At 39.3% G+C, this 23,994-nt stretch overlaps 1 protein-coding gene across 8 annotated transcripts in view; it reads left to right on the forward strand.

The window, feature by feature from the left end:
- Positions 1-17,270, forward strand: part of NCOA1 (nuclear receptor coactivator 1) — a 148,590-nt gene extending 131,320 nt beyond the window's left edge. For 4 of the 8 annotated variants that reach the window (XM_015588218.2, XM_015588219.2, XM_006910276.3 and 1 more), the window contains 4 exons: positions 1,723-1,897; positions 7,098-7,281; positions 10,940-11,029; positions 14,896-15,200. In XM_015588218.2, coding sequence (XP_015443704.1) covers positions 1,723-1,897; positions 7,098-7,281; positions 10,940-11,029; positions 14,896-15,066 — 620 coding nt within the window. In that variant the 3' untranslated portion in view covers positions 15,067-15,200. Of the gene's footprint in view, positions 1-1,722; positions 1,898-7,097; positions 7,282-10,939; positions 11,030-14,753; positions 14,811-14,895 lie in introns of all 8 variants that reach the window. The other 4 variants (XM_015588223.2, XM_025045738.1, XM_025045737.1 and 1 more) reach the window with 4 other exon arrangements.
- The last annotated feature ends 6,724 nt before the right edge of the window (positions 17,271-23,994 follow it).

Raw genomic sequence — 23,994 nt, forward strand, 5'->3', positions numbered from 1 at the left:
ACTGTGCAGCAGGAGGGGGCATCTACCAGGAGCAGGTGGTTTCCCAAGATGAGCTGGGAGTCTGGGAAAGCCAAGGCAGCTAGAAGCCTCAGGGCACAGTCCCAGAGAAGAGGGAGTCACAGAGAGAGAACTACAAGGATATGCACAGGGTCTCACTTAGGTCTTCAGCTGAGGGGTGGGGGTGTGTGTGTATACATACACAAACCAAGGCCAGAGAAGAACACCTGAAAAGAGTAGAGGGAATAGTCTTCGAAGTTCACACAGAGCCAGTCCCTCTTCCCACCAGCCAGAATAGAAAACTCTTAATTCATGGAGTATTAGGCAGAATTCTCAGAAGGGTTTTGCCTCAGTAATGGGCAATACAACCCTTCTCTTGTCTCTTTGGGCACAAGACTCAAAAAGAATTAAACTGTTACCATGTAACATAACCATAACCCAGACAAATGTCAAAAATATTTTTAAAATTTTTTAAATTGAGAACCTAACTAAAAGTCACAAGGTATGATATCATTTTTAAGTTACCAGGCAAGCAAAGAAGCAGGAAAATAGAACCAATAATGAGGAGAAAAATCAGTTCAACAAAACCAATCCAGAAATTACACAAATGATAGAATTAGTAGACAGGGATGTTAAGACAATTATAAATTATACATTTATTCCATATGTTCAAGAAGGTAGAAGAAAGTCTGAACATGTTAAGTAAAAGTATGTAAGATATTTTAAAAATCCAAATCAAACTTCTAGAGACGAAAACTACGTGTCTGAGACAAAAAAATTATATGAATGGGATGACTACTAGTTTCAAAAATAAAGTTATAACAATCAAGACAGTGTAGTATTGGGATAAGTATAGACATGCAATACAGAGCACTGCAACAGAATGAGTGACTTTTACGTTCAGTTGATTTTCGATAGTTAAACCATTAACTATCCTGAATGAATAGGAACAAACTACTGATAAATGCTACAGAATGATTGAACCTCAAAAAAGTATGCTAAGTGAAGGAAGCCAAACACAAAACACCTCATATGATTACATTTATATATAATTTCCAAAAAAGGGCAAATCTGTAAAGACAAAGTAGATTAGTGGTTGCCTAAGGCTAAGGTAGGATGGGTGTTGACTACAGACAGGTACAGGGAATACAGAGGTGATGAAAATGTCTAAACTGGGTTGTGGCGATGGTTGCACAACTCGATAAATTTACTAAAAATCATTGAATTGTGCAGTTCAGTGAGTGAATATTATGCTATGTAGATTATATCTCAATAAAGCTTAAAAAAAAGACAGGGAAGGGAAGAAGAGCCCACAAAGATGACTAAGGAGGAGTGGCCAACAAAACTCATATTTCATTTCACACGTGGGGTTTTTTTTTTCCCTTTTCAACTTATTACACAAGTAACCTGTCATGTGTGTTCATGTATATTTTTAATGCTTAATTCGTGTAAGCAAAATAGAACAGAAAAAAATAATATATAATTTTGGTACCCAAATCAACATCTTAGAATGGAAATCATTCTTCCCAAACGTATTTTATATGTTTATTCATCTCTCTTGTTTATAGTGAAATTTCCTGCTTTACTTTTAAGAGACAGAAATTGTTTCCCTACTCTGTTGATTAGGATATTTCTAAATCTATAATGACGGATCTTTATTTTTTCTTTTATAGAGTTAATAAATTTACAGTGTATTCACATAAATAAATTTGTATCAATTTGCAGGAATGGTTCCTCAAGGCGAGGCCAACTTTGCTCCGTCTTTGAGCCCTGGGAACTCCATGGTGCCAATGCCAATCCCTCCTCCTCAGACCTCTCTGCTCCAGCAGACTCCGCCTGCGTCTGGGTACCAGTCACCAGACATGAAGGCCTGGCAGCAGGGGGCAATGGGAAACAACAAGTAAGGAGGCAGTTTTTATGTATGGGCATCCCTGTTACTCTGCGGCACGTAAGAACAGCCATTCCTTCACAATCTAAACAGATTATTGGCTACTGCCATTTGCAAACTCAGAGAACTGAATTTTATGTTATCAACAAAGAAAAATAATGATTTTTAAATCCTTTAAGTAATTTTCAAGGCAAATTTATGTGTTTACAGTCGAGAGAAGCGGTCTGGTGGCCCCCAACCTTTTTGTCCCACCCCCCGCACACCTGAAGAATATGATCAACTTTCATGAGTAACAGAGCTTCCGTAGGACAAATGTAGAAATGAGTACTTTTTAAAAAATATTTCTCTATAAAAAAACACTTAAAAAATCTGAAGTAGGATTGGCAAAATGTTAGAATTCAGCAGAGCTGAATTTAAATAGGTTTCACTCTTCTCAGTATGTTTTAAAGATTTCATAGGAACAGTAAAGGTTTTAAGGCTTCTTGGGTCATTCTGCTTTACCCAGCTCTTTGAATCTAGATTTTCAGTAGTCTGTCTCATTTGGCTGTTTTGCTTAAAATTATCTCACTAAAGTCATTTTTTCTCCCAAATCCTGACTGCTGAACTTTTCACACATCATTTGAGCTTTATAATGGTTTTAATTTGGTTGTGTCTTGGTTCTAATGACAGGGAAGCCGTTTGATCTGACAACATAATAAGTAAGGCAGTTAAAATTGAAAACTTAAGACCATATTCTCTTAAAGTTCACTGAAAGGTGAGAGAGGAAACCTTCCTTCCTGTTAGAATATGTCGCTCTCAGTGCAGACTGCATACAAATTAGGTAGAAATGGAACTGTCTATATAACATGCAAGAAGAATTTAGTCTCCTAATGGTTCTAATCCCAGCTTCCTAAACCCACTTTAGATTCACAGTTTGTCATTATAATTATTCCCTTACCGGCACTCTCAGCTCCCTGCTCAGGTCTCCTTGTACTTGTGCCTAGCAAAATGCTCCTTAATGAAATCCAATCAAATTCTTGCTCCATATCTACGCTTAGACATTTAAATGTAACTTGAAAAAAAAACACAGTCATGCTGACAGGTGTGCTCCCCTTTACAATTAAATTTTTTAAAAGACTATACTCTTCACTTCCTCTCCTCCCATTCCTTGTTGAACCAGTCAGATTTTCATCTCTACCACTCCACCAGAAGTACTCTTGTCAAGGTCATTAATGTCTCTTACATGCCAAATGCAGTGATCATCTGTAGCATTTGACATCTTTGAGCATTTATTTTTTCTTGAAGCTATTTCTTTTTTGAACAACTTTCTTGAGAAAGCCAACTCTCTTGTTCTCTGTTTACTTTGCTGGATCTTCCTCCTCTCCCCAACCTCCATTTGAGGACCTCATTGCTTCTTCTAGGACCTCTTCCCCATTTCTATGCCTTCCCTCGGTTATGTCGTCCAGTCTTACTGCTATAAATGCCTGTTTCTGTGCTATGACTCCCAAATTTCAATCTCCAGCCCAGACTTCTCCCCTGAGAAGTAGACCATATACACAACTGCCTGATCAACATCTCCACTTCATGTTTGGCATCTCAAACCAAACATGACAAAAACTAAAGTGATATTCTCCCCAAAACATGCTCCTCTTCTACTTTTCCCCACCTCAGAAAACTCCTTCATTTTTCCAGTTATTCAGAAGAAAACCTTTTCTCTTTTTTACATCCCACATGAAACATTCCATCAGCAAATCATATCAGCTTCTTAGCAGCTCTCACTTTTTACCCATCCCACTTGGACACTTCAGTAGAAGCCACTATCATCTTTTTCCTGGACCAGAGCAGTAGCCTCCTGTCTCTCTGCTAACCCCCGTGTTCCACTACAGTTTAATCTCTGCATGGTAGCTAGAGCAATGCTTTTAAAGCACGAGGCAGTGTGTCAGTCCTTTACTCAGAACTCTCCAGCTTTCTCAACATACAGTATACGGCCTACAAAGCCCGACTAAGTCTTGCTCCTGGATGCTTCTCTGACCTCATCTGCTATTCTCATCACTCACTCTGCCACACTGGCTTCTGTTTATTCTTCGTTCCTCAGATGTGCCAAGTACATTGCAAACTCAGGACCTTTGCATTTTTAAATCCCTCTGCTGGAATGTTCCTTCTCTCAGTTGCCACATGGTTTGCTCTCTCACACTTCAGGTCTCTCCTTAAATGTCACCTTGATAAACACAGATATTGAATGTCACCATAGTACAGTTCCCTGACCGTAAATTATGAATCAACATCATTTCCCACCCCTTGGTCCCTCTTTTCCCTTCTTTAGTGCTTAACACCTATTTATTCATGGTCTGTGTCTCCAACTAAAATAGAACCCTCATAAGAACAAGGACTTTGTTTTCGTTCACTTCTGTATGTCCATCCTTTAGAACAGGTAAGCACTTAATATGCATCTCTTGAACAAATGAGTGCTAAGATTTCTTGTTCCTACCTAAATCACTTCTTGGATTCAGATTGAAATGTGGACTTGAGCTTTTGTTGTACTTTAGCAGTTTCTGTGAACTTAGACTTTCCCAAGTCATTTGAGAAAGAAAACAATTATCACCAGTTCTTCAAACATTCACACTTGCTTATTTGGTTCTTGTGTAGAAGCTTGTTAGTTAGCGGAGCAGGATATATTTTGTGACCACTCACTGTCCGTTGCATGGTGCAAGGGGAAAATAGCCCCCGCCGCCAAGTAATGGGGAGTCTATCTAGCTGGTGACAAGAGTGGGGCGGAGAAAAGTGGCATGTAAAACAAAGAACCCTTTAAGTAGTAGAAGGATGGAAGATAGTTCAGAGACTGTGTAATGTGACTCTTTTTTTCATTATCTCTGGTAGCAAGAGAAATAAAGGGTTAAACCAAATCTATTCTTCCTGGAACCAGGAACCAGCAACATTACCAGTGCTTATTAGCCTTTTAAAGGCTCTGAAGGCCTATCATTTAACCTTTGGTTTCTCAGACTTTGTAGACTGGGAACTCCTCCCTGCTTATTAGTACCGGTAATATCCACGGAACCCACCTTAGGCTGAAGTATTTGGCTTTCGCTTTTTCCCTCATGATTTAGGAGCTACCCAATACCTGGTGCTAGCTTAAGGAAACTGATCCCTGCCATGAGGCTGACCAGGAAAGGAGAGTGAGAGAGGGATCTTCCACACACTGAGCCTAAGGGGACAGTAAACACCACGGTCCAGGACCTGGAACAGTGATTGATGCCACAGAAGGCATCGGTCTTATTCCTGTGATGGAAGAAGCTAAAATGGAACTGTTGGCAGGAACAGTTTGAAAGAACTTAAGCTAATATATAGTCCCAAATAAAAATTTGACAAGAAATTAAACTCTAAGCTTTTTTCACTAAGTATGACATCATCACAGTCCTTGCAGCTTCTGCATGCATTAACTTACATAAGCCCTGAGCCTCCACAGTGGTGATTTATGTATCAGTTGACAAATGAGTATTGTCCAAGGCAAAAATGTTCTCATTAGAAAATGGGCAGTAGACTAATAGGTTTTTTTCTCGCCTTTAGTCATGGGGACACTGCTTCACAAGCATACACACTGTGCAGACATTAATGGTCCACAGATGCATTATTGGCCATTTTCTAGGCATATAATTTTCTCGGAGCATTTGTATTTTATAATTACTTGGGGAAAATTTGCTAGTTTTCTTCCAACATGATGAATAGGCTATTTTTCAGCCTGTTAATGTCAGAATGGTTACCTTAATCTACCAGAAGCGGTAAGTGTCGGCACACACTGCCTACCCTCCAGGAACTAGCAAAGAATGAATAAGACATGGACGGGGTAAAAAACTTTTGAAATCTAATTCTCCATAATTAACATTAAAATAGGTAGCCTTTTACCAGCAGCTTATTGTTTAACAATTGATAGGTAATCATAAACATTTGGTGTTTTGTAGAACTTACAAAAGACACAATTTTTACATTTTCCTTCAGACGTGTGTCTCTGTATCACATAGAATTTTGGAGGTTCACATATAAAATTTCAAGTTGTATTTACTTAGAGTTTATTACATACTATTCTATCTCCTAATAGAAACTGGTTTACCATTTAAAATCTTTGGTATAACAACAGTCCAGAACTTGGCCATGAAGAAGGAAGTCAGTAAAACAAATCCTCTTAAAAACCATAATTGCCTTTGCATTTTGCTTCTTAGAAAAGATATGAAGTTATCATCAGACCTGAGAAGACCTTTGAAGTCTTAAAAAACATTAAATTGCCAAATAAAAATATCTGTTTTCCTCTTAGGTTATAGCATATTGAAAGCAGCCAGAAACTGAAACCTTCAGAAGTAATAGCAAGCTATAGGACATTGAATAAAGGCTGTCAAATTTTAATGTGCATAAGTAGTTAGAAATGCAACTTTCCATACCCACCCGCAGAAAATATGATTTACAATCCCTGGAGTAAGGTCTGAGAGCTGAATTTTCAACAAGTCCCAGGGAATTCTCTTACAGATAGTCTCTGGACTATACTTCAAAAAACATTGGTGTAGATATAGGAAAATATATAAATGAAAAAAACAATCAAAACTTCATCAGTCGACAGCATGAGTAATAACCCATGTCCATAATTCATTCCTTCATCAGATATTTACTGAGTACCAGCTACATGTCACTTATTACTAGAGATAAAGAATAAGTTAAACAACATTCTCCTCAATTGTTAAGTCCGAGAAGATATGCAAGCAATTACAATATAAGAATGTTACTCATTCTTTTGTTATTCATTCAGTGAACATTTATTAAGGTTAAGGATTAATATATATGCCAAGCACTTCCCTTAAATAGGATATTCTCTGTTTAAGAAGATAAAATAATGTATGTAATACATTTTAGAATGATTTTGATGGTTAAATGGGTAAACTTCAGTTCTCTGGAAGATTTACTTATATGGAAAACTTCCTTTCTTAATTATTCAGATAATTAGAGTTTAACAACTCTGATACTAGGCCAGATAATTGTAACTTAAAATGAGCTCTTAGGCAGAGTTCAAACTACATCTAAATTATACTTAATCCTTATGTATTGTAATAAGATAAAGACTTATATTTAACTTCAGCACGTAAAATATTTTTTTGAGAATTCTATCTAATAATTAAGAAACAGAATCCAGTTGCATTACCCCCATGTTCATGGCCAGTGGATGTAATCGAGATTATTTTTGAGTTAACAGTGTATTCGGTCAAGCTGTCCAGAACCAGCCCGCGCCTGCGCAGCCAGGAGTGTACAACAATATGAGCATCACCGTGTCCATGGCAGGTGGAAACACAAATGTTCAGAACATGAACCCAATGATGGGCCAGATGCAGATGAGCTCTTTGCAGATGCCAGGAATGAACACTGTGTGCCCCGAGCAGGTGAGTGGCACAGCTGGCACACTCACTACACACTTGCCACACCACACCGCACCACAGTGTATTATTCCAGGGAAAATCAGGTGTCTTCACAGTTACTCATCAGAAATAACCACACTTCTTTATTCTTTCCCACTATCTTTTGATAATTACTATCCCTTAAGATAGTGGAAATTTTGACAGACCTTACGAGATTTTAGTCTCATGAGATTTTAGTGTTTCAGATTTATTATAAAATGATACATATAATACATTGGCTTGGAACTTACTCCTTTATATTCTGAACACACTTTCTTCATTTCTCCCTTTCAATTCAACATTAATTCGGTATTTACTATGTACAAAGATAGCTCTGTAGGAGATAATATTAGCCATCTGGAGAGATACAGCATGAACAAAGGATCAGTTGAATAATAGGACAAAACAGCTGTGTAAAGATGGACCTCCATAGGACCATACATAGTTATGTCAGGTGACGGATATACACAATTGACTACGGAGGATTTAAAGGGGCCCAATTCGGAAAGGCTTCCTGGAAAACTTGCCTAAGGAAAGAGAATAGAAAAGAACATTCAAGACTGGTTATCACAGACTCTGGCAGGAGTAGAGTTGAAAAGCCTAATGACTGCTAAAGGGATATTCATATTATATTTAGAGTAGAATTTTGTGATAGGCTTTTTTAGGGGTGTTGCAGGCCATCTAAATGTTTAGAGTTATTTCTGGAGTCTCCCAAAGATTTCTAAGGATAGAATGACTAAATTCAAGTGATATTTAAGATCATTGGGTAACTCCTTGCAGTTACTGTTCTCATTATCAGCAACCACAAAGTACGCTATGGTGACCAGGCTATGACCATGTGGTCGTAACTTACAGCAAGTCTTAAAAACATGTAAATACTGATTGTTTTTTCTATAGAATTCTTTTCTAATATTAATATTTTTTAATCCCTATTCTCTAGGTATTATTTAGTAAGCCTAAAGAGATTAGGGGAAAACAAACAACTTAGTGATCCATATCTTATAGCAAAAGGAAAGAGCTAAATAGGGTTATTTCTTGTCCTTTTGTTATCTTGTTCTTATTCAGTTATTATAATTATTCACTATATTCAATAGATTGAAAAAATAATAAGAAATATAATAAATTAAGTAAAAGAATATTACATTTAAAGTGTATTTCTTGTAGGTCTTTTTATTCAATTTGACATTCTCTGCCTTTTAACTAGAGTAGTCAGCCCATTTACAGTTAATGTGATTATTGATATGGTTGATTTAAATTTCTCACTTAAAAAAAATGTTCGCCCCATCTTTTGCCCTTTTTTTTTTTTCGGTTTGATTGAATATTTAAATTCATTCTATCTCCTTTGTTGGCTCACTAGCTGTATATAACTCTGTTTTGTTATTTTTAGTGGTTGTTTTGGAGTTTATAGTATACATCTTCACCTTATCATCGTCTGCCTTCAAGTGGTTTTACATAACCTCATATCTAAGAACTTCACAGCAGTTTATTTCCATTTCTCCCCTCCTGGGCTATTGTTGTCGCATATATTACGTCTACATACCCCACAATACATTGTTAGTACTTTTGGTTTACACAGTCAATTATATTTTCTAAAAATTTAAATAAGAAGTCTTTTATATTTACCCATGTAGTTATTTCCAGTGCTCTTCATTCTTTTCTATAGATCCAAATTTCTATATCATTTTCCTTCTTCCTGCAGATCTTCATTTAACAGTTTTTATAGTGTAGGTCTGCAGGTGATGAATTCTTTAAGCTTTTGTAGGTGCAAAAAAGTTTTTATTTCACATTTATCCTTGAAAGTTCTTTTCCTTGAATTCTAGATTGACAGTTTTAGCTTTCAGTCCTTTGAAGACGTTACTCCACTGCAGTATTTCTGATGAGGTATCTGCTGTCATTAATCTTTGTTCCTCTGTACATGATTGATTTTTTTCCCTCTCTGGCTACTTTTAAGATTATTCTCTATCACTATCACTGGTTTTATGCAGTTTGATTATGATATGCCTTAGTGGGATTTTCCTCATGGTTCTTCTGCTTGGGCTTCAGTGAGCTTCTTGACTCGTGGATGTATAATTTCCATCAGATTGGAAAAATATTGGCCATTATTTTTTCTGTCACCACCCCCCTCCTCTGTGGGTTCTCTGGGTTTGTGAGGTTTTTTGGGGGGGTGCGAGGTCAACCATTTTTTCTCTGCATGTTTCATTTTGAATAGTTTCTATTGCTATAGTTTCAGATTCACTGATCATTTGTTTTGCCGTGTTTAACCTGTTATTTTTATCCAGTATATTATTCATCTCAGACATTGCTATTTTCATCTCTAGAAGTTCAGTTTGGACCTTTTTTATATTGTCCATATCTCTAACATGTTCAGTTTTTCCTCTATCTTCTTGAAAATATGGAATACTGTTATTATGATAACTGTCTTAATATTCTTAACCTATCAGTTCTATCGTCTACCTCATTTTGGAGCTGGTTTCAATTGATTGACTTTTCTTTTCATTATGGGTCATATTTTTCTGCTACTTTGCATGTCCGGTAATTTTTTACTGGTTGCCAGACATGTGATTTTACCTTGTTAATATTCCCGTAAATATTATTGAGCTTTGTTTTGGGAAATCATTAAGTTACCTAAAAACAGTTTTATTGCTTCAGGTCTTGCTTTTTTTGTTTAGTGGGACCAGAGCAGTATTTAGTATAGGGCTAATTTTACCCTACTACTGAGGCAAAACCTTTGTAGTACGCTACTTGATAGTACATGTTTTCTACTCTCGTTGGTGGGGTCAGGACATATTCCCAGTTCTGTGTGATCTTTGGGAATTATTCCATGTAAGTCTTTTCAGGTGAATCTGTCCTCTGTTATGGGTAGTTTCAGTAGCTGATCAGTACTAAACTGTAGACTCAAGGGGATCTGCAGATCTTCAGAGCTTTCTCTCTGTGTAGTTCACTGTCATCCAATATTCTGCCCAGTGAATTCCAGCTGCCTTGGCCATCTCAGACTTCCAGCTGCATCTTCTCAACTCAGGAAGCCTGCCAGGCTTTGCCTAGGTTCCCTGTCCCCACACGACAGCCTGGAAGTTCTCTCTAGGCAGTAGGCTAGGGTAATCATAGGACTCACCTCAATTGTTTCCCAACTCTTAGGGATAACTCTCTTTCATTGCCTTTGTCCAGTATCTTGAGTGCCTTTGTTTCATATATTTTGTCCAAATTTTTAGTTGAGTCAGGCAGAGGATATATCTGATCCCTGTTATTGAATCTTGCCTGGAGTGGTAGTGCTTTGCTAATTAATATTTGTATGTGCTAATTAACCTTTTATTGAAGTATTTATATATAAGAATATACAGAAAAGTATACAGAACTAGATGAATTTTCACAAACTGAACACACCCTTATATCTACCGCCCAGATCAAGAAACAGAATGTTACGAGCACCCCCGAAAGCTCTCCTCACACTCCCTTACACATCACTCTCCACCTCTACAAGGGGAACCACTGTCCTGACTTCCGACAACACAATAAGTCACTAAGCTTTTTTATTTCTGCTGTCCTTCTATTATTTTTCCGTCAGTGAGATTGTTTTTCATTGAAGAATTTGATCTTCATCTTAAACAACTAGCTTGTAATTTGGTCTTGTGCTTATCTCTAATAGATAAATGATTCAGCACTGAGACACACAGGCCTGTACTGCAACCAGCTCTCATCCACTGACCTTCTCAAAACAGAAGCAGATGGAACCCAGGTCAGTAAGAACACCCTAAGCCCAGAGCTGTGCCATGCGTTCTAGAGATACAGGAAGCTTTGTTAGCATCGTGGTTAAGAGCCTGACATTGGGAGTCAGACCTGGGTGAGAGTCCTGGCTCTACTCTTCTTAGCTATGTCATCTTGGGAATGTTAGGGAACTTTTCCAAGCTGCCATATAACCAACAGAACTAACAAGATACCTGCTTATAGGATCGTTGAGAGGGTTAAATGAGATAAGCTTTCAGAAGGTTTAATCCAGTGTTTAGATGGGATAAAGGGTCACAGATGGTGGCTACTAATTATTATTTTGTAAATAAACATAATGCTAAAACTCATGTGTAACCAGAATACCTCAAAAGATCTCAGTAAATTCAAATAAAACAAAATGTCTGCTGTTTACCTCCTTTTAGATGTTTATTTCAAAACAATAGGTGACCATTTTCCTATATTAACCTAAATTTAGAAAATTTGGAGGTTTTAATTCACTTCAGTAACTTTGTTTAGTCTTTAGTCTCTTAATAAATATCGTTTTAAATATTTTTCAAATATAGGCATTATGCTAAGGTGGCGATACCAAGAAACATAAGACATGTTCGCCCTGTAGATGAACTGTACGAAGAAGTGTGAAAATGAAATTTAATTTGTGAAATGCTTATAATTTGCCAGGCACCATGCTGGCTGCTATGCCTTATCTCATGTAAGCCTCACGATAACGCTATGAAGAAGGCAGTATTCCTTTTTTTCACAGATAAAGAAACAGAACCTGAGGAGATTTAACTATATGCACGATTCACAAAGCTAGAAAGTGGCAGTGCTGAGGTTCAAACTCAGATCTTTCCAACACCAAAGTGCACGTGTGCTCCTCCTGCTATACGTTGGGCTTGTTGAAAGATAAAACACACAGACATATGCACGTAAATTGTCACATAACCAAAGAAGGCAAACTCAGAGAGCCATAAGCAGGAAAAGAAAGGAAAAATTGCTGAGATGGTTAGAAGAGTATTTACACAGGAGACGGGACTGAATTGGGCTTCGAAGGGTAGTTAGCAAGGCCAAGTGGAGGAGAAAGGTACGGTTGTTGGAGGTTGACCTTGGAAGTCTAGGGGATTGGAAGTGGGAGGGCACAGAGACAGGGAAACAATGTCTTAGCACAGTTCTGGGAAACCAGATTCACTGAAAGTAAAGGGTTTGGCATAGGAATTACAATTGGTAAAGTAGGTTGGGGCAAACTTTCCAGGGCCCTGAATGCTAAACCAAGTGATTTGGATTCAGTCCTGCAGGTGAAGCGTCATCCTGAAGGGGAACAGTGATCAAAGTGCCAGCTTAGGCTACATCTTGAGGGGACAGAGGGGAAAGGAGCACTGGGCAGCGGGCTCAGGGGAGAAAGATCAGTTAGGAGGCTGTGTCCACAGTCTGAGCATTAGGAAATAAGATCTGGGTCCTGTGAGGCTAAAGTGAGGGGATTTTGTGATGAGGAAAATGACGTCTTCGTTCACTTAGAAGTTTTTGGAAATCTCACACCTACCAGGACATATACTAGGCAGCTCCACAAATTTGTTAAAACAAACCAGCCAGGTTTTCAAGTTCCTGAGCCCTGGGCTACTCTTTGACTTGAAGTGAAAGCTGTGCTGGAAAATCTTAAGAGATTGGGACTCTGCTCTCACACCAGTCTTCTCACCTGGCAAATCTGAAGCTTCATTTGCATCTCGCTTTGCCTGTTTGTGAAGGTGTGACAATATCGGAAGTCCTTTGAGGTCTAGTCTAAGGCACCTCGTTTTTAAAGTTCGAAATGGCTGAAATGTCTGTGTTTTAGAGTTTGGCTTAATCCTTTCATTTAAAAAAAAATTTTCAGCAGAGACTGACTATCTTTAAGAAAAGCTTTTTTTTTTTTTAAAGAAGCAGATTTTCTCTCTCTTTTTTTTTTTTCTTTCCATGCCTTTATTAATAATGTTTTTAAGTGTTTGGAGGCAGAGACATCTTATGCCCTGTCCCAATATTTCATATGTTGAAACATAAACAGGAAGTTTTATGTCAATTAAAAAAAATCAATCATGCCTAAAAGCACTATAGTTTGTGCCTCATTTTTAAGTTTCAATGGCAGAATCTTCCTTCTGTTATAGCCCATCATGAAATCTCTATTTGCTCCATTGTTTTAGTTTTTGCATTGCCAAGCAGAAACTGGGGAATGAGTTAGATAGAAATACAGAGACAAATGTACAGAAAAGAAGGAAAAGAACAAGGAGAGGAGGACTAGGGGAGGATTGGGGGCTGGCTCTGTTTGGAGAGCTAGGATGGGGAGGAGGCAAGACGGAGGAGAGAACGGGGAAAGAACACAGAATAGAGAAGCAGGAAGAGGGCTAGTAAAGAGATTGCTGACCTCGGGATAGAGAAAAACCAGGGTTTAGCGATGGGGCGGGGGGAGCTCTAGAAGGAAATGTAGGCATGAGGAGTTATAGAGAATGAAGGCGTGGGGAGGCCAGAGAGGCAGCTAGAGAATAAATTCAGAGAGTTGGTGTATTTTAGGTACACGAGAAAGAGCCCCAAAGAAGAAGAAAACAAAATGGGAGCATATGGAGGCAAGAAGCAAAATTTGGGAAACGGGAAAAGAGGAGGATGAGGAGAGAAACGATGCTAATCCAGCTGGAGATTGAATGCACCGGGCACTTCAAAAGCTCAACTCAGGGGATGTCTGCCTGAGCTAAGAGAGAGTAGGCTGGAGGTGTAGATGATCGAGAGGACCCAGGGGCTAGACTGACATAATAACTGGATGGTTGGGACCTTTGATATTAGGCCAATGAAGGTTGATGGAAACCAAATTTTATTAGAATAGGAAATTTTTCAGAAAAGCTCAGTGTAATTGGCAGGAATTAGTGATAAATGGCCCCAAAAAATGCATCACTAATCTAAAATACTTCATGAACCTATTAAACACAAAACACAAGTTTGCCAAAAGCTTGGGACACTTAATTAGATGCACTTGGATGCCTGAGCAGGCATCTCCATTCTTGGTCTGGAACATTCACAGTGTGATATTGGCCTTCCTCAGTTCTACAAATTACGTTTTAATACGACCAATTGGTAAAGACTAACTTCTGGTTTTGTTTTCCCAATAGAAAAATGCTAGAACACTGCAACTGTAGACATTTTTAAGGAATATTTGTATTATTACTGAGCGTTAAAGGGAAAATTCACACTGTTCTCAGCTGGTAGTTTACTGTTATTTTTAGCTCGTGTTTAAAATGGATTGTCTCTCAGGAAAAAGAAGTTAAATATAAAATTGTTCTGCTACTATTTTGCTGTAATTTTAAAGGCAACATGTGAAGAAGCTACGTAGCGGTGCGTTTAGACACCGCACAAACCCAGACATTAACTTAGTAGTGCTGGTGCCCCGTTGCTGAGTTGTGGTGGTTTTATTTTGCTAATACTGGGTTAAAGCCCTTAATTTTCTTACATCATAAAATTTTTCTATCCTACTAAAGTAATCCCTAGAATGCTTTTAAACCAGTTTTCCAAACAACATGTATTTTTTCAAACCCACCACTGGACACTCAGACTCTGAAACGGGGCTTTTCACAATCTTGGTGATATTAGCATCAATGTTCACTTTCAGTACTGATGGCAACCCTGTAGGAGGCTTGACCATTCCAATTTTTATTTTATTTTTAAAGTGTGAACTTTCCAGAACCCTGAGCAAAATGAGTGCAGCAATTTTCTTTTTGTAGGACAAGAAGACAGAAGAGTTCTTCTCTGTGGTGACTACAGACTAGAGGAATGCTCTAGTGAGTTTCCACTTCCAGTAGTACCCACTCATAAGCCGGGGGGGCAGACCCTTCTGTCTAAACACATCTTTTATTTGTGTTCCAGCAGGTGCAACAGGTTCAGGTGTTTGCTGACGTCCAGTGTACAGTGAATCTGGTAGGCGGGGACCCTTACCTGAACCAGCCTGGTCCACTGGGAACTCAAAAACCCACGGCAGGACCACAGACCCCCCAGGCCCAGCAGAAGAGCCTCCTTCAGCAGCTACTGACTGAATAACCACTTTTAAAGGAATGTGAAATTTAAATATAGACATACAGAGATATACAAATATATTATATATTTTTCTGAGATTTTTGATATCTCAATCTGCAGCCATTCTTCAGGTCGTAGCATTTGGAGCAAAAAAAAAAGGAGTTCACTTTTGTTGGGAGATTGAGAGATGTTTTTGTTTCTTTCTTTGTAAAGGCCTTGGATATTGAAAAATAACAAGGCAGAACATTTGGACAATCTATTTCTTGAGCCAAATTTAATTATTCTTATTTTTGTAATTAGTCATTGGCTTCTTATCTGGATGAAGGCCTTTGGAGGAGAACCAAAACAACAAGTTCCAAGGGCAAGATGAAGCTCCACCTCCGCTGGCTCACTCCTGACCCGCCAAGGAAGATGGGCCAGCGGGCTTCGCCTGTGCCTGTCCACCACAGGCTGTCACACGTCTCTAAACCAACAGCCCTTCCCGACCCCAGGCAGCTTGTGTGTACAATCAGCTTCTTCTAGCAACTCTGTTGGCTTCAAGAGAATATTTTGCCTCCACATATGTACCCCTTCTCCTTTTTATAAAGATGGATTTAAACCAAGATGCCTCCAGGAACGAGGATGAAATGAGTGTATTCACAGAGGAATCCAAAAAATACAGTTTGGGGAAAATGCAATAATTTTTGATGAGATGGGTAAAGGACAAGAAGTGAGTTCTGTCGATTACTGTAGATACAATTTTCTGATTAAATCTGGAAAAAAGGCAGCCTGTTCTTTCTGCTTTTATTGTATTAACAGCTGAGGTAGCTAAAGTTATTTAAAATAAAATTAAATTTATGATCCAAGTAGCTTATTTTTCCCTTCAAATCTCACTGTAAATACATTTGATTTCTTGTAGAAATTTATTTCCTTCTGTTTAATTTTATGGCTTTATTATCATACTCTTGATTTTTCTATATTTGTGTGTGAAATATAACAGTGATTGAATTGCAGTTACATTTGGCTAGTAATATTTCATTATTTTGATAACTGTGACACCACGTATGGATTTACTTTGGGGTTCAAATCAAAATGCCAACTGCCAAAAAGACCTGTTCCAGATGAGCTAGAGCACACTGCCCTAGAGTGCCCCTGGGACCATCCACCTTGAGCGCAGTGCAAGGAGTTATCAGAAGTGCACAGGCTACTCGTGCAGAGAAAAAGTAGCACTCAAAGGAAGTGTTTTTTGTTTTGTTTTTGTTTTTAGATTGACTTCGGGAATTTGAATTTTCATCAGTGCAAATATAAATTTCTCTATCCTGCTTTGGTACCATATTTTCCCTTACTGTGTCTTGTCACTCTGCCACATCTTGTCTCATCCTGGCCTCTGAGTCTAGGACCCAGAGAACTGACTTTCTAGTTCTAGAATCCGCCGCAAGGCCAGGAAAGCTTGAGAAAGGTGTTGTGGAAGAAGCAAAGGTAGACCCCTATCACTCGCCTTTACCTGCACTCCTCGGCCTGTGAATGATGACAACACCTGACTTTGTGCACCAGATACCTCTGCTTCCATGGCAGAGAAAAGGCCATAAGAACTAACAGTGGAAGAGAAGCTTGGACTCAGACATCGAGGAAGAAGCCATTTTCCCAGGTCCTCCTCTCTGCATCTCACCACCCCTAGTTACAAATAACTCCATTGAACAGCATCTATTCGGAAGGTATACTGAATCACAAGATGGGTGGAAGGGCTCACGTGGGTAGCAACAATGAAAGAGAAATAGGACACTCAGTTACAAACATTATCTCTCTCAGTTTTTCAGAAAACGCGCCCCTGATTTCGTTCATTCCCAGCTCGAAAGCCCAGCCACGTTACTCTAGTTCCTAGCAGACTGCTCTAGGAGATCGTTTCTGTTCTGTTTGTGATATTTAGATGTGCAGGCTTCAGGAAGTTCACCTTTAACTTCAGCATTCCAGATGAAGTTTTCTGACTCAGTGCTTTTGCATAAGGAACTAGAAAAAAAAAGTGGTAAGGAAAACGGGAGATGCTAACATCCTTCCCCATCCCGGCTGCACCTTAAAGTATGCATGTCACCTTCAAGGTTTTATAATTGCACTGTTTGTTTTATGTATGTACAGATTAAAATTATTGCTACATTTGAGGAAAATAAAATTGCTTGCTTCTATGTAATTCCTGTTATTCTACAGGAAATTCACTTTTCCAGCTACTGAATAGAATTTGTTTAACAACCGCATGGGTCGCCTCTTCATTTACAGGGAAGAAATGAAACCTACATCCTGCAGGAATTGCCAAAGGCCCAGATGACTAATGTGTAATTAAAGGATAATAAAAGAAAGGATCGCTGAAGCCAAAGATCCTCGAAGTCACCCTAATATGAGCCAGCCCCGTCAAAGCGAAGTCAGGATAGTGGGCCTTGAGGAAATTCTGACCTTCACCAGTTGCCTGATGATAAAACACTCTGGTCCTGCTGTCTCTTGACTCAGAAGGTCTGGTCCAGGCAGCACTTCAGAGCCACGAAATACCGTATCTCTCTCAGTGATTGGTTTTTATATACCAACACTTATTATTGTTATATGGGTTATGCAGATGTTGATTCTTGAGGAGCTTCCTTCAATCTGATAATGCATTTTATAAAAATTAGGCTGTTTCTTATTTGTGTGTTTTTAAGGCAGCTTAAATCCACTAACACTTGGTTAAGCAGGGCCAGGGGAAGGAGGGTGAGCAAGTGTGATGCCAGAGGGCAGGGGCGTGTATATCCCACACACGTTCCTACACAGACGTACTCACAGGTTTGGTAGCTGTTGTCTGAAGTCATATTCATGGGGACAAAACCCTTTTTCTCAAAACTGGGATAAGGTAAAAATCGTACTTCTCTTAGATGAGGCCGAACATTGATGTAAATCCTCAGGTAGTTGGAGAAGGCCATTAGAAAAACGAATAGAGACAGTTGAGCAAAAAATGAGGTCGATACAGAGACACTTCATCTTATTTATGGTTTTGCCTAAGATAGATTCTCTCCCTGGAAACTCTCCTAGGTCCTGACAATCAAAGGAAAAGAAAGGACGATTGTCTGCTTATAAAGGAAGTTGTGCAGATTTCCTTGTTGACATTATCTGATCTTCCCAGAAGAGCAGCTCCACCTGAATAAAATGAGTAATTCAGAGCAAGCTTGATCTTGACCATTCTTATACCTCTGAAAAAGATCTTGGTGATTTAATTAAGTGCATAAATTCTTTTTATTGGCAAAAATGCCAAAGGAAGCATCTCTCCGTCCAGAACCTTTTCTGCCAGCACTAAATTAATTTTCTTTATATTTTTTCTTTTTATTGCCACAAGAGCTCTTAACAAGATTAAAGAAACACAAAGCTCTGGCCTCCTTCACTTGTTTAACACGTTACTGTCTTTGTCTAAGGTGGTAGAGATATGGGAGGATCCGGACAGAAGTGGACCCTACCCATCCACAGCCTATATTCACATGGGGACTTAACAGTGATTACATGATGTAAAAGAGAGTCTGCTTTGTGAGTGAGGCCTTGTCTGAAGAGTCGAGGAAGATTTCCTTGAGGAAGAAATGACATCTGTGATGAGGTTTGCAGAATAATGAAGTAGCCAGTGAAGAGATATCTGAGGAACAGTGCGTGCGAAGGCCTGGAAACAGGAAGGAGTCCCAGAGAATTGGTTTTTTAAATTGCTAACCAGTGTTCATGAGTTCTCTTAAACATTTTATTAGAATTATGTCAGCTGGTAGACTAAAAAGTAATTTAAATCACCTTTGGCTCCAGGAGGAACATGAACTAGGCTTTGAGATCCTCCCTTGGAATATGAAATAACTTTTAAGAACAGGCTTTGGAAAGAAGGATGAGAACTCAAGGGCTGAGAAGAGAGGACCTGGCCCCTTCTGTGGAGGCAAAGCCTAACTTTGGAGACCCAAATTGGGGTGAGAATTGGTATAAGGTCAGCAGGGTGTCGCACTACAATTTTGGGAGAGGTAATCTGTCTCTGCATATCTAAATAGGAAGTCAAAAAAAAGGCTCCATGAAGCTGCAGTGCTAACCCTTAAAAGAATTTTGGAAAATGTGGGCTATGTGGGACAAGTATAAAATGACTGACAGAGGAACCTTTTTGTGAGGCCGGAAATTGTTTTCTTGGATAAGATCATAGAAACATTCACTTTTCTCTGGCTTTAGATCCTTCTGCAGACAGAGTCTGTCACCTACAATGGACTTTGGCTCCGGTCTAATCATTTGTGCTTGTCCCAGAACTTTGATTATGAAACCAGCAGAAGCATTTGCTTGAGAAAAATATAGAATTAAATGTTAAAAGGAATGATTTCTAGTCCATTAGGTTTTCCTCCCACTCAGATACCCAGAGGTCCTAAGGTACAGAATAAAACAAAACTTTAGACCAAGGTTTTGGTGTTTATTCCATTTTCACTGACTTGTTGCAGTACAGACACTGTGCTAGGCAATGTGGGAAGTACAGAAATACTTGCCTGAAGCTGCTTCCTTCCTAATAATGGAGATTCTACATCAGTTAAGTACATACTTTTCATTCTACTCTGCCAGGCTAATGCTCTTGTGCCAATAATTTCTTAGTTTGTAGAGCACTTTCACATACAGTATGTCATTTGATCTTCAAAATTCTATGAAGCAATTAGGTCCTAGCCTTATTTCACATATGGTGAAACTGAGATTTTTGGTCGGGTGGCTAGGAAGTGCTGGACCTACGAGTCAATCACGGCTTTGGGATGAAACCTGCCATAGTTTCCACTGCATACTACAACCATTAGAGGTAAAGGCACCATTAGACAACACACAAAGACTGGGAACCCTGCTGAGTTAAAATTGTTCTCTGGAGCTCAAGTTCCTTAGGAGTTTTTCAGGGTTTCCATTTTGAAAGTAAACTGGGATTAACTTTGAGTTTAAGTACTGACTTTTTTTCGTATTTTAAGTTTGCATGAGGATAATAGTTCTCAGGAGAGTCCCTGTCCTCTCCCTGTACTTTCATATTTTCCCTTGAACTCAGTACCACTGACATTTATATGTGTCTTAAGTCCACTCACCTAGCCAGGTCTCTCAAAATCCAGTCCTGAATTTCCAGCTGGTGAACATCACCACATGGATGGATCACCGCACCTCTAACTGAAGTCCCAAACCAAATAACTCACCTCCCCACGAATAAGCTCTGTGTCCCTTATCTGAATTCATTGCATCATTCTGTTGGTGGTCATTTTCAATAACTCCCTGCTATTCATCTCACCAAATTGCAAAGTTATCTTTTGTAGTGCCTCATAGCTATTTTCTCTTTTCTAACCCTATTAATCACAGACCAAATTCAGAACTTAATTAGCTTTCTTTGGATAATTACAATAACTACCTTCATGCCTCTTATATTCATCCTTCACACAGTCATCAGAGAAATCTTTCCGAACAACCTCAGAATCTGTTAGTGACTACTACCTGCCTATGGTTGATCTGAAATCAGTCTACCTTTTAAGTGTCATAATCCTCTACTCCCTCTCTAAACAAATGGTCTTTATTCTTGAATTTTATTATGTTCTTCCATGTCCACATTCATTTTCTTTCCTCAGCCTGTAATGCTCCTTTCTCCCTGTTCAGCCTTCAAGGCTTCAATTTAGATGCCCTTTCCAAGAAGCCTTCACTGGTGCCCCTGCTTGGATTAGCCCCCTCTTCTGTGCTAAACTTGACCTCAGAGGATAGCTAAAATTTGTGAGGCAATGGTAACCGAGGCAGTGGTTGTCAGCCATTTTTCACCACTGACACCTTCCCATCAGTGACAGTGGTTCACTGTGGCCAAGACTCTCAACCAGGCAGCACAGTGCTCACCCATAGGATGGCACCTCAGAATGTTGATTAAACAACAAGATCTAATTTTAACATGCCCTTCCAGGGGAGCCCTCTGCGTTCTGCCAGCCGCATGAGAAGCAATGACCTGGGCACTGATCCTCAGCTTTACAAGTTCAGAAACTCAATTTTGTCAGCTTATCCGGTGATAATTGGGCCCTAGAGTATTGAGTCGTGCAACTCACAATCACAGGAGGTTGATTCATAGCCCAGAATGTCAATTAACCAATATAAAATGGAGGATACAGCTTCCCTGTGCTGCACTACTCATGACCCTTTTTCAGACCACTCTCTAATATCTAGATGGCTGAAAGCCAAATAGGTAACTATGAAAGGTTAAGAGAAAACTGGGCTGATGAAAGACCTGGTTTTTCAATCCCAGTCTTGCCACTGACTTTGATATTGGGCAAGTCAAAGCCTTTCTGAATCTGTAAACTTGAAATTGCCTGCATCAGAAAATTGTCAGGATTGATTAGCACGTATGAAAGTACTTTGTTCATTATAAAATATTTTTCACATATAAGAAACATCAAATCATAGGAGATTCTTCTTGTCAAGGATTTATCACCTATTCTAGGGCTTGCAACGCAATCTTTGCTATATTGAAGAATATGTTTCTATTTTTTTTTTTTTCGGTAAATTTCATATGCAGGGCCAGATATAGTGTACTTAGTACCAGATCATTGTTCTCCATCTTGACCCCTTCCTGTAAGCACCACATACACTATCATAATGTTGTTTCTAAATCATACACCTTTATTGTTCCTTTTAGGTTGGCTGTCTCCTGGGACCAGGCTGCTTCTAGATAACACCAGAGTTTTCAATTCAGTAGGTCTAAGGTAGGGCCCAAGAATTGGTACTGTATTTCTAATAGATACCCAAATGATGCTGATCTAGGAACCATACATCGAGAACCAGTGATATAGTTTCAACGACAGTGGTCTTGGCTGATGCTGATAAGAAAACCTGCTACTTCCCTGCTACTGTCTTGCATTCAGCTGAACTCAGGTTCAGCTGAGTGCCTGTCCTTTCCCCACTTGGGTAGAAATTTATGCTTTTGTGCTCAGATCTCTGCTTTAGGGATTTGCCTGAGCTGTTATTTCCCAGTTGTGTAGACTCGTGTCTCTCTCTGGCTTTATCACTATGTCTTACTGCAGAATTCAGAATTTAAAAAAAGATTTTTTTTAAAGATATAGTGTCATTTGGAAACATTTTCCTAATTGTCTTGAATGGAAATAGCAGGGAGCTTGATGATTCTTGGATGGCATTACCCCCTGGCAGAAAGGGAACCAGACAACCGGCTGACTTGATTGAAAGTAATTGGAGGGCAACTCTTTGAGGGCTATGTCTAAAAATATGTTTTTATGCTTAGGTTCTAGCACCAAGTGCCCAGGCATTGTTCTAAGGAATTTGTATCTATTAACACATTTAGTCCATATAGCATCCCTGTAAATCTCTATTTTACCTATGAAGGTACTGGGGCTCAAGGAAGCGGAGTGCCTTGCCTAACTTCACACAGCTTGTATGAGATCCAGGCCATTAGACACTAGAGTCGGAACTCTTAACCACTATGCTATGCCATGTAATACAGTGTTCAATAAGTTTGTTCAGTGTTACGAAAGGCTGTATGCTTCCTACTTCACAGAAAAAGATTAAGTCAACAGATAGTCAACTTCAGCTTTCTTCCTCCTCTAATTTATAAACTCATGTATATCCATATCTTGCCCATTTTCTTCCAGTCTCAAAAAATTTTTCTCTATTCAAGGCCAGTCCTTCCTTATGCCCCTGACCCTACCTCTTCCCATTTTTATCAGTTATTTAGTAACTTTAATCTCCCTTCTTACCCTCCTCCCCACCCATCAACTTGCTCAAGCATCTAAGAAAATTCTCCCAATGACAGCAGCCCCCAACCTTTTTGGCACCAGAGACCGGTGCTTCTATGAGAATCTAACCTCTGATGATCTCAGGTGGAGCTGAGGCAGTGATGCTAGCACTGGGGAGTGGCTGTAAATACAGATGAAGCTTTGCTTGCTCATCTGCCACTCACCTTCTGCTGTACAGCCTGGTTCCTAACAGGCCACAGACCGGTACCAGCCAGCAGCCCCGGGGGTTGGGGACCCCTGCCCTGTGGGACCCAGCATTCACTTTTCCAGCCCCCATTCAATCATCCTCTCCTCCCATTCAAGCTTCTTGAAAGAGTAGTCCCCACCTCTAACCTTACCTCCCATTCTTAAGAGTCTCCAATCTGACTCCCACCCTCATAGGCTATTTAAACTGCTTTCACCAAGTTAACCAATGTGTTCCCAATTGCTAAGTGTTCTTATTTACTGAAATTCCATGCTGGATTTGATTGTTCTCTCCCTTTTGAAACTGTTCACTTGGCTTCCCGGGTTGGTTCTGCCCTCAGCACTCTATTAATTCTCCCTGGGAGACCCTATCCACTATCCTAGTTTCAAATGACTACCGCTTAGTAGTCTTGGTATCTAGGTGTGGGGAGGGAAGTATACCCGTATTACCTTGTACATTTCTATTATCTTTATATCTGTCTTCTCACTAGATTTTGAGCTACCCGAGGGCAAAAACTCTTTTATCTTGATTTCCTCAGCTCTTAGCAGAGCCTGCTGCAGTAGACATGCAATAGATATCTATCCGTTGGACAAATTACCTTTTGTAAACTTTGCTTCACAGGTGTCCAAGCAATTCCAATACATATCTCCAACTGTTTACAGAAATATTTTTTAAATTGTACAGGGTGTTATAGATGTGCAGAGAAGGTGACTATCATTGTTGGCCAGGTGAGACTTATGAAGGTATAGAAATAGTTAAAGACCAGACGCAGGAAAGGGAGGGATAGAGTACTAGCATTGAACACCCAGGCCAGAGACTGAGGGGCAGCAACCAGAGTGTCTGTTGAAATATCAAGTTTGGATAAGGGAATAGAAGATTCACCTAAAAAGATAGGTAGGAATATAAATGTGGAGGGCCTGAAGGCTAAGTTAAGGAGTCCTGACTTTATTCCATGGGCAGGTTGGAGCCCATACCGAACAAGGTGCTCAGTGATCCTATATGAATTTGCCGGAAGAACAATTGCTA

This window comes from Pteropus alecto, unplaced genomic scaffold, assembly GCF_000325575.1.
Source record: "Pteropus alecto unplaced genomic scaffold, ASM32557v1 scaffold61, whole genome shotgun sequence".
In the NCBI taxonomy this organism is placed as follows: domain Eukaryota; kingdom Metazoa; phylum Chordata; class Mammalia; order Chiroptera; family Pteropodidae; genus Pteropus; species Pteropus alecto.